The following is a 10,188-nucleotide window of genomic DNA, read 5'->3' on the forward strand; positions in this document are numbered from 1 at the left end:
AATTAATTAATTTACTTTTGGCTGCATTGGGTCTCCATTGCTGTGCGCGGGCTTTCTCTGGTTGTGGCGAGTGGGGGCTGCTCTTCGTTGTGGTGCATGGGCTTCTCATTGTGGTGGCTTCTCTTGCTGTGGAGAACGGGCTCTAGACGCACAGGCTTCAGTAGTTGTGGCACACGGGCTCAGTAGTTGTGGCTCGCAGGCTCTAGATCACAGGCTCAGTAGTTGTGGCACATAGGCATGTGGGATCTTCCTGGACAAAGGCTTGAACCTGTGTCCCCTGCATTGGCAGGTGGATTCTTAACCACTGCGCCACCAGGGAAGCCCTGAATTGGTCATTTTGTGTCAGTATGTGCGGACGGAGCACCTGCCACAACTGGACAGCTTTCTGGTTTCACCACTTGGGTCAAAGAGGTCGCTTATGAATGTGAGTCTACTCACTGTGTCATCCGTAGACAAAGGCTGGTTAGCCGAAAAATGTCACCTGAACTTAAGGTTTTGCAGGATGTGATTAAAATTATCAACCACATTAAAGTACATGCCCTTAACTCACATCTGTTTGTGCAGCTCTGTGAGGAGATGGACAGAGCACACACATCTTCTCTTATACACAGAAGTGAGATGGCTTTCTAAAGGTAGATCACTGGCCACAGTTTTTGAGTTACAAGAGCCGCTCCTGAGATTTCTTTTAGAAAAACAGTCACCACTGGCACTACATTTCAGTGGGCTGCAAAACTTTGCTTACTTGTGTGACGTATTCAACCTGCTCAATGAACTCAATCTGTCATTTCACAGGAGAACGACAACTGTGTTCAAGTTGGCAGATAAAGTGGCTGTATTCAAAGCCAAACTGGAATTATGGGGGCGACGAGTGAACATTGGGATTTTTGACATGTTTCAAACATTAGCAGAGATTTTGAAAGAGACTGAGCCAGGGCCTTCTTTCTCCCACTAGTGCATGATCACCTATCTCAGCTTTCAAAAGAGTCTGAGCATTACTCCCCAACCACAAAAGACTCCCGAACCGGGAAGGAATGGATCCGCGACCCATCTGTGAATAAGCCAGGTGAATCGACTTCATCCGTGCTAGAAGAGAATCAACTGCTTGAGACCGCAAATGACGGTGTCCTTTAAAGTATGTTTGAGTCGACTTCAAATCTCCATACATTCTGGATTAAAGTCAAGGCGGGATATTCTGAGATTGCCACAAAAGCACTGAAAAGCCTGCTTCCATTTCCAACATCCTATCCTTGTGAAGCAGGGTTTTCTGCAGGGACAGCAACCAAAATGAGATCACGGAGTAGAGTGGACATAAGCAGCACACTTCCGGTGTCCCTGTCTCCCATCACCCCCAGATGGGACCATCTAGTTGCATGAAAACAAGCTCAGGGCTTCCACTGATTCTGCATTAGGGTGAGTTGTACAATTATTTCATTATATATTACAATGTAATAATAATAGAAATAAAGTGCACAATAAATGTAATGTGCTTGAAACATCCTCAAACCATCCCCTCACCCCACCCCACCCCACCCCACCCTGGTCTGTGGAACAACTGTCGTCCACGAAACCGGTCCCTGGTGCCAAAAAGGTTGGGGCCACTGTCCTAGAGTAACGGAAATAAAAACAAACAAATGGGACCTAATTAAACTTAAAAGCTTTTGCACAGCAGAGGAAACCATGAACAAAACGAAAAGACAACCTACAGAATGGGATAAAAAATTTGCAAACAATGCAACCAACAAGGGGTTCATCTCCAAAATATACAAACAGCTCATACAGCGCAATATCAAAAAATCAAACAACCCAATCAAAGAATGGACAGAAGATCTAAATAGACATTTCTCCAAAGACATACAGATGGCCCAAGACACAATGAAAAGATGCTCAGCATTGCTAATTATTCGAGAAATTCAAATCAAAACTACAACGATGTATCACCTTACACTAGTCAGAATGGCCACTATCAAAAAGTCTACAAATAATAAATGCTGGAAAGGGTGTGGAGAAAAAGGAACCCTCCTACCCTCTTGGTGGGAATGTAAACTGGTGCAGCCTCTATGTAGAACAGTATGGAGGTTCCTTAAAAAACTAAAAATAAAACTACCATATGATCCTACAATCCCACTCCTGGACATATATCCAGAGAAAACCATAATTCAAAAAGATACATGCACCCCAATGTTCACTGCAGCACTATTTACAAAGCCAAGACATGGAAGCAACTTAAGCGGCCATTGACAGATGAATGGATAAAGATGTCGTATATATATATACAATGGAATATTACTCAGCCATAAAAAAGAATGAAATTATGCCATTTGCAGCAACATGGATGGACCTAGAGATTTTCACACTAAGTGAAGTCAGACAAGGAAAGACAAATAACCACATGATATCACTTATATGTGGAATCCAAAATATGATACAAATGAATTTATCTATGAAACAGAAACAGACACACAGACATAGAAAACGAACTTATGGTTACCAAAGGGGAAAGAAGGGGAGGAATACATGTCTGGGATTAACATATCCACACTACTATATATAAAATAGATAACCAACAAGGATCTACTGTATAGCACAGGAAACTCTACTCAATATTTTGTAATAACCTATAAGGGAGGAAAATCTGAAGAACATATATACTTATGTATGTATAACTGAATCGCTGTGCTATACACCTGAAACTAACCAACAATGCAAATCAACTATACTTCAATAAAAATTTGTTTTAAAAAACAAAGCCACATTCAAAAAATACAAAAAAAGAAAAAAACTACACATATTTTGAAATTTATGTCCAATGGTTTTATACATTCAATGTATTAATTAACTATATAAAATTAACATATTAAGTAATTTTCAAAACCATACGAGAAAGAATATTCCATCAATATTTGTATCCTCATGGGCCTTATCTCACCAAAAAGATATTTTATTTTTAAAACAGAGAAGAGTATCATAAATGCTAAATAAAAGAGATATCCATTTAAGCAATGAACTGCAAGCAACAGATTAAGATTTAAAATGAATGATACTAGTTTCTGTTCAATAACTGCATTCAAATTCTTTAACAATTACTAAGGCACCAGGCACTATTTTAGGTTGTGGAGACACAATAAACAACCAGACACAAGGCCTCTGCCATCATGAGGCTTTTATCACAGTGTCTACCGCAGATAATAGTAAACAGATAATTAACAAGACACAGATTACAATGAGTGTGATAAAGGAAATAAGAGTGATGGGGTAGGTGGGGGAATATCAGGAAAGGTCTCTCTCAAGAGGCATCAGAGCTGAGACCCGAGTGAGGGGAAAGAGGCAGCCAAGCAGGCGCTGGGTGCAGAGCACTGGGGCGAGGCCCCATCACAGAAACAAGCCTGGTGTGTGGTAGAGGAAGCCCAGCCAGTGTGACTGGGAAGCAGTGAGCCAAGGACAGTGACAGGAGATGAGGTCAAGCAGGGAGCCACGTGCCAGGTCACAGCAGGCCACAGGAAGGGTGTGGACTTGCTTCTGAAGGCGATGGGCAACAACTGAAGGGTTTAAATAAACCAGGGGAGGGATGTAATCTAATTTACGTTAAAGGATCACTCAGGCTGCCCTGTAAAGAACAGAGCGCAGAGGGGCAAGAGTTGAAGCAGGAAGTTCAGCTAGAAGGCACCAGGCTAAGCGTAGATAGGCTAAAACTCAGACAGAAGCAGATGAACATGGAATAGATTTTGGAATTAGAGCCCTATCACTTGCTGATAGACGGGATGAGGTGTGAGCAAGCAGAGGGAGAAAGCAAAACCAAGAATGTCTCAAAGAGCATGAACGCACTGAGATAAACTCACAGAGCTCGCATGGCACCTGCTGATTTATAATCCTAGGTGCCAGTGGGGAAGCACAAGGGATCCCGGCATTTGGTAAGGGGACCCGAGTGGAATACAAGTTATAACAGAGTGCTCGACTCAGAATCAGCAGAACTGGGCTCAGATCTGACTCCTTTCTGCTTTCTGACCTTAGGCCAGTCACCTCTTCCCATTTATAAATGGGAATGACAACACTACCTCACTAGATTGCTGAAAGGAATAAACGTCCGGGGAAATACCTAGCAAGCAGGAGTGTCACTAAAAATCAACCCAAATACGTTATCCCTGCCCAACAATCTAGTGAGGCAGTGGGTTGATACTGCCAATAAACAACTCCTTAGCCTGATCTACAACAGCACTCATAAAAAACAGCTGCTATGACATAAGTATGATCTAGTTCTAAACTCAATCTCACATTAAGAATTTTGGTCACTGTTATTTTCCAAATCAGCAGTGTTACAATTAAAAAAAATTATTTTTAAACCATAAATTTGTGATCTCAAATGACTGTATAGCAACTAATAAACTTGCTTTTGTCATGCTCTCAGAGACCAAAGATGTCTCATTATATTATAAAATGACTATTCCCTTTTAGGAATAAATGTAAAGTTTAGTAGTCATTGTGATGTTTTATTAAAAAATGCTGGGTGGCGTAAAATAATGCCTCACAGGACTGGCTACAGTTTTACTTTCCTCAGCACAGGATGAACTCAAACTGGCAGAACGATATGGGAAACCACCTCTGGCCAGACAAGGGATATGGCAACAGACGGCAGGGTGAAAGTGGTATGGAAGGCCAAGGAGACCCCCAAATCTAGGCCTCAAGGGAACCAGCACTGCTCTAGCAGAAAATCTCAGCAGTCTACAGGGTGCCAGGGCTGTTTGTTTAATCTAGCTTTGCTTCAAGCACCATCATATCACAGATGGCACTGAAGGTAATTAGAGCCTAGTTTCTGGGGTCAGACAGGTCTGAGTGATCACCATAGCTTAATGTCACTTACCAGCTTTGCCCCTTTTGGTAAGCTCCTAAACCTAAGCCCCTAAAGCTCAGGTTTCCCAATGTTGAAGATGGGATTAATGATACCTATACCTCATTGGGCTGTTTCCATGACATGATGCATGTAAACCATTTGGTACAGGGCCTGGCACAGTGTCAATTACTATTAATAAGTGGTTCATTCATTTTTCTTTTTCCATTTGAGGTAATACACACTCAAAGAAAAGTTGGAAAATTACAAGGAAATTATAAAGAAAAATTATCCAACGACTGCTGAAACTTTCAGGATTACAAACCTCAGATTTTAAGATTCCCCAGCAAATTGTTTTTGATAGATCCAAACTGTTTTCTAAAAGGTCTACCAATTTATAGTTCCATGAACCAAATATGACTGCTGCACCCATTTCTGTACATTCAAAAATGGCTCACCTTTATTTTGTAGGTACTTATGCTCAGAAGAACTAAAGAAAGTTCCCAACCTCAAAATGATCACTGGGACTACAGAATAAACACTGGAGACTCTCTGCCCTCCTCTCTCCAAGAGGCTACCTGGGAAGTATCCGTGTCTGCAAAGATTCAGGGAGCAGCCTCTGAGCTATGTGGGCTCTGAGCTATGTGGGCTTTCTCCTTTGCTCAGAGCAGAACCATCCCAGTTAACCCTCAACAAGTTTAGCAAATGTTTCCTAACTCCTGGGTGGATCTCCAATTAGGCAAAATAGAATGTTGGTGAAGCCTCTGAAATAATCTTCTACAAATCCCTTTAACATAACTTCTAAATTTTCTCCCAAAGACTCCTCTGCCTTTAGGTTTTCAAGCCTTAAAAGGGCTAAACCAGGTGGAACTTCAGCGTGCACAAAATTGGTAACTTCATGCAAACGTCGGAGTACGTGTACATAAATAAGCATAAGGATGTGTACATGTGTATATTATGCATATGTATTATATAAATATAAACTGAATATCATATATGTGATTGCTGAACCAAGTAAAACTCATAATTTCCACGCAAGAGTAGAATGTTGGATCTGAAAGGAATCTTGTAAATCATCTCTAATCCAACCCTCTTTCAGTCAGAAGAGGAAATAAGGCCCAAAGAATGTAAATGTCCATCCGCCAGAGTTAGTTCCCAGTGGTCATCTTCTGAGCCCAGATCTGCTTCTAAATAGTGGTTTTCCCACTGCATTCTTCTCTACCAAGATTTGAATTAATGCCTAGTAATGGAGCAATACTCCCATGAAACCCCGTTTTACCAAGACAGGCACTAGTGCTGCTTTCGAGACAAATCACTTTTTATTTGCATTTCCCATTAAGGTATACAAAGGCCTCATGGTAGTAACTCTGCATGCTGATGCCATTTCTTTTACAAAGAAGAAACTGTGGTTCACGTAAGTTAAGTAATTTGTTCATAGGCTTGGGGACAGACAAGCTCTTCATTACCTAGGTGTGTGATTTTGGTCAAGATACGTTACTCTCTGTATCTCAGTTTAAAGATTAATAATATGGAATAACGTCTAAAGTCCCAGGGTTGATGGAAGAATTATACTTAGCGAAACACCTGATTGTAGTTATATAATATTATCAACACATGCTTGGCAAACACGGGACTAGAACTCAACTTGCTAACAGATCTTGCTTGGTCCTTTCGACAACACAATTTAGGGCATTTGAAGACAATCTAGGGTGAGAAAGAGGCGGGGATGTACCTGAATAGCCGAGTGCAGCCAGAACTACAAGCTACGCGTCGCCCAGAGCTCACGGTCACTCGGTGAAATCACTATTCCAAGGGAGCTTTTCGTCAGTCACCGGGGAGGCAGGGAGGGACGTTCCGGAGTCCGAGCAGTTCCCGCCGCCACCTCAGACTCAAAAAGCGCGCCCGCTTTTCCGCAGCGTCGCCGAGGGGCAGGGTCGACGCTACCTAGGCCGGCCGCCGCCCGCTGCGGGATCTGGTTAAGGCCTCTCTAAGGCCCTCGGACTTGAGGCAGGTAACCAACCCATCAATAAGGAACCTCCAGCCCGCCGCCGCCTCTGGAACTCACCTCGCAAAGTAGGGACAAGCTCCGCCCCAGGCGCCGGAGAGCTTCCGGTGTTCCCTCACGTGACGCAGCAGCCGCGCCAGCGAACTCCACATATTATTGGTTGCTGCCGTCCGATGGGCGGGGCGGGGCGCGACCCCACAGAGCAGCCACTTCCGTCCGCCCCTGTCTTCGCCCCCTAGCTCCGCCATCTCCATGGTGACCGCTACCCGGTCACCCGTTTGACCTCAAACCCTGAGTTGCGTCATTGTCTCTGAGCCGGAAGCGGTCATTCCTGCGCAGGTGCACGGCGACGACGCCCTAGAAGTTGGACCGGCCCCGGCTTGGGTCGGACGGCGGAGGTGACAGACCTTTGCTGGCCCCAGTAACGATGGCGGTGTTTCACGACGAGGTGGAGATCGAGGACTTCCAATATGACGAGGACTCGGAGACGTACTTCTACCCCTGCCCGTGTGGAGATAACTTCTGCATCACCAAGGTAACTCGGGAACCCGCCCGGCGACTCCTCGGAGCAGGCGCGCTTTCGCTCTGCCGAGTTCCTGCCGCCGATCCACGCGGCTCATAGTTATATACTCCCTTTTTTATCCGTTTCTGAATTCCCCCAAATTTGATACTCCGCGCTGTCGGCGGCACTTGGTTCTGGCCTTTAGTCGGGCCGGAGCGGGGAGGGGAGGGTGTGGATGGCGCCATCCTTCCCAACTTAAGCTTCCACTTCCTGGGATACTCCTTTGGAGGAAGGTATGTGTTTTTGTCTTCCCGGGGGTTTTGAGGCGACTGAACCTTGACTCACCCTCCTGGGTGTTTATCCCAAGTGAACGCTTCCAGGGAAGAGTGAGGCTGGCATTTCTCTTGGAAGATGCTTTTGGTCCTCACATGCCTTGTGGGGAGGCCAGCCTCAAAGGAGCTTGCCCACAGAGGTGGGAGGGTTTGGGAGAAGGAGATCGCCAAGAGAAGACTATGCTGACCGTGCGGTGTTCGATTTTGTTATAGGAAGATTTGGAGAATGGGGAAGACGTGGCAACGTGCCCTAGCTGCTCTCTCATTATAAAAGTGATTTATGACAAAGTAAGGAGTCAGATTTTAAAAGGTGGGGGGTGGGTTGCAGGCACCTAGAGTAGTCTGCCTGTGATAGGTAGGTGCAGAATGTTTTCTAATCTTGTGTTAGGTAGATGCTATGTTTTTTAAAACAAATTTTTAAAACCATTAATAAGCAGCTGTATAGTAAATTAAAATTTTAAAAGCTCAAATTGGTTAACTCTTTTAGCTTTAGAGAAGGCAATAAAGAAAACTGTTCTGTATCTAGTGAATATTATGATTACTTATTAAATAGAGGAAAATAATTATAAAGATTATTTAATTGACAGTGTTTATTCCTCCCTTATTTAATAAGCAATTAAAATTGTTTAGAGCTCTTGGACTTATTTTGAGGGAACATTTGTATAGTATCTCTTACCTGGCTTATACATTGAACTCTGCATTATCTTGTTTGAGATGTAAGTCATAGTTGCAATTTTACAATTTTCATTTTAGTCTTTAGCTGTCCTGCTGTTTTCACCCAAGGACATTGACAATAGAAAACAAAATAAATGCCCACCTCCACCCCAAGTGGAGGTACTTTCAGTACTTTGAATGGAGTCTTAACATCATAAGAAGCTTAACATTCTTTTCTCTGGGTTTTGTTTTTTGTTTTTGTTGTTGTTTTTGAGATATAATTGTCATATAACAAAGCTTAACATTCTTAAGGAAGAACTCTAAAATGAGTATAGGCAGGGTGGGGGAACAAGGCACTTAGCCTCATGACATAAGCAGGCTATAATTTAGACTACACTTAAGAGGTTTACTGATTTATTCTTGCATTTAAATGTGTTCTGGAACAAAAAGAAAACAGGGTAAGGGTGAGCAGGAGTGCTGGTATGAGAAGAGATTGCAGTTTTAAATCGGGTGATCACCTACTGTAGGCTGTTTAGCAGCATCCCTGACCTCTACCCATTAGATTCCAGTAGCACCCCGCAGTATGTCAACCCAGAATGTCTCGACACATTGACAGATATCCCCAGAGACAAAAGCCACGCCTCCTCCCCGCTACCCCTTGAGAACCTCGTGTTAGAGCAAGAAGGCACGGGGCCATTTTAAAGAATATGGAGCATCGTGTTGGTGGTGGATCATAAACTCCAAAGAACACAGTGGGAGGGTTCCAGGTGCTGGGCAGGAGTCAAAGATCGATAGGGACAGAATACAGGCTGATCCTTACGGGGATCAGACTGCAGGAAATGAGGGGTAACCTGGGAGGCAGAGGTTTCCTGGGCTGGCGGCGTAAGCCAGGCTAAATCATCAGAGATCAAACTTCATTTACAAAATAGCTAATTTGCACATTATCTACGTTGGGAAACATAAAGAGCTATCCCTTTAGTTGAAAAAAGTAATTACTTTGAAGAGGGCAGGTATTTGAGTGACCAAATATTGAAGTGGAGAAGTAGTAGTGCAAATAGTAATTAATACAGAAAATTAAAACGCCTGTTTTATAAATGTTTTATAAATGTGATTTCTGAGAAATGGGTGCTCTGTAGTGACGAGGGACATGTTTGTTTATAAGATAAGGTGCATTAAATATGAATTCAGGACTAAAAACGGATACATTTTTAAGATTGTGATTCTGGTGCTGGCATTGACTCATTGAACAAGAATGAAGTGATAGAGCAAAGGAAAAACTTAGATTAACAGCTGGATTGATTCTGTAACAAAATGAGTTTACCATTGATGCATCTGTGACACAGACACTCCGTGATTAATATAATTTCTTGTTCTGTCTTAGGATCAGTTTATGTGTGGAGAGACAGTCCCGGCCCCTTCCACCAACAAAGAGCTAGTTAAGTGCTGAAGCAGACTTTAGGATTCCAAAGCCTGAACTTTGGGGAATGAGCCAAATTGGAAAAATCGAATGCAAAGTCACTGGCTTCTTCATGGCGACAGTCATTTTGTAGTTTGGTGTTCCATAAAGTGTGGATTCTTTCCATCGGCTGCCAAGTTCATCTCCAGTTGAAGAAGCAAGTCCACCACATGACATACCCGGATTTTGTGCCTAGAACTTTGAATTGGATGGGCTCTTAATTTGCCATCAGAACTTAAAAGAAGATAATTTCAAATCAGTGCTTTCTTTTGCTCAATTTTGTTATTTTTATATCTTACACCTAATTACTTCATTATCTGACAACAGCTTCATCTACCTCAAAGTCATTAGGATTCTTTAATTTAAAAAGAGATTTTATTTTTTATTTTGGTTATTAAGATTATTAAAATCAGCCCT

General features: G+C 42.8%; 1 protein-coding gene across 2 annotated transcripts; it reads left to right on the forward strand.

The window, feature by feature from the left end:
• Positions 1-7,202: 7,202 nt before the first annotated feature.
• DPH3 (diphthamide biosynthesis 3) lies at positions 7,203-9,981 on the forward strand. 2 transcript variants are annotated; one of them, XM_079705095.1, is made up of 3 exons: positions 7,203-7,362; positions 7,875-7,949; positions 9,697-9,981. In XM_079705095.1, the coding sequence occupies exons 1-3, from the start codon at positions 7,255-7,257 to the stop codon at positions 9,760-9,762; spliced, it is 249 nt and encodes an 82-aa protein (XP_079561221.1). In that variant the 5' UTR covers positions 7,203-7,254; the 3' UTR covers positions 9,763-9,981. The 2 variants fall into 2 exon arrangements, with proteins under 2 accessions (XP_079561221.1, XP_079561222.1); XM_079705096.1 differs by lacking the exon at positions 7,875-7,949.
• The last annotated feature ends 207 nt before the right edge of the window (positions 9,982-10,188 follow it).

Source organism: Hyperoodon ampullatus (genome assembly GCF_949752795.1).
Source record: "Hyperoodon ampullatus genome assembly, chromosome: 5".
NCBI lineage: Eukaryota > Metazoa > Chordata > Mammalia > Artiodactyla > Ziphiidae > Hyperoodon > Hyperoodon ampullatus.

Excerpts from the sequence above, each read along its gene's own strand:
- DPH3 (XM_079705095.1), top strand. The coding sequence starts at position 7,255 with ATGGCGGTGTTTCACGACGAGGTGGAGATCGAGGACTTCCAATATGAC. Across the intron at positions 7,363-7,874 it reads ATAACTTCTGCATCACCAAG|GAAGATTTGGAGAATGGGGA; the intron begins GTAACTCGGGAA and ends ATTTTGTTATAG. Across the intron at positions 7,950-9,696 it reads TAAAAGTGATTTATGACAAA|GATCAGTTTATGTGTGGAGA; the intron begins GTAAGGAGTCAG and ends GTTCTGTCTTAG.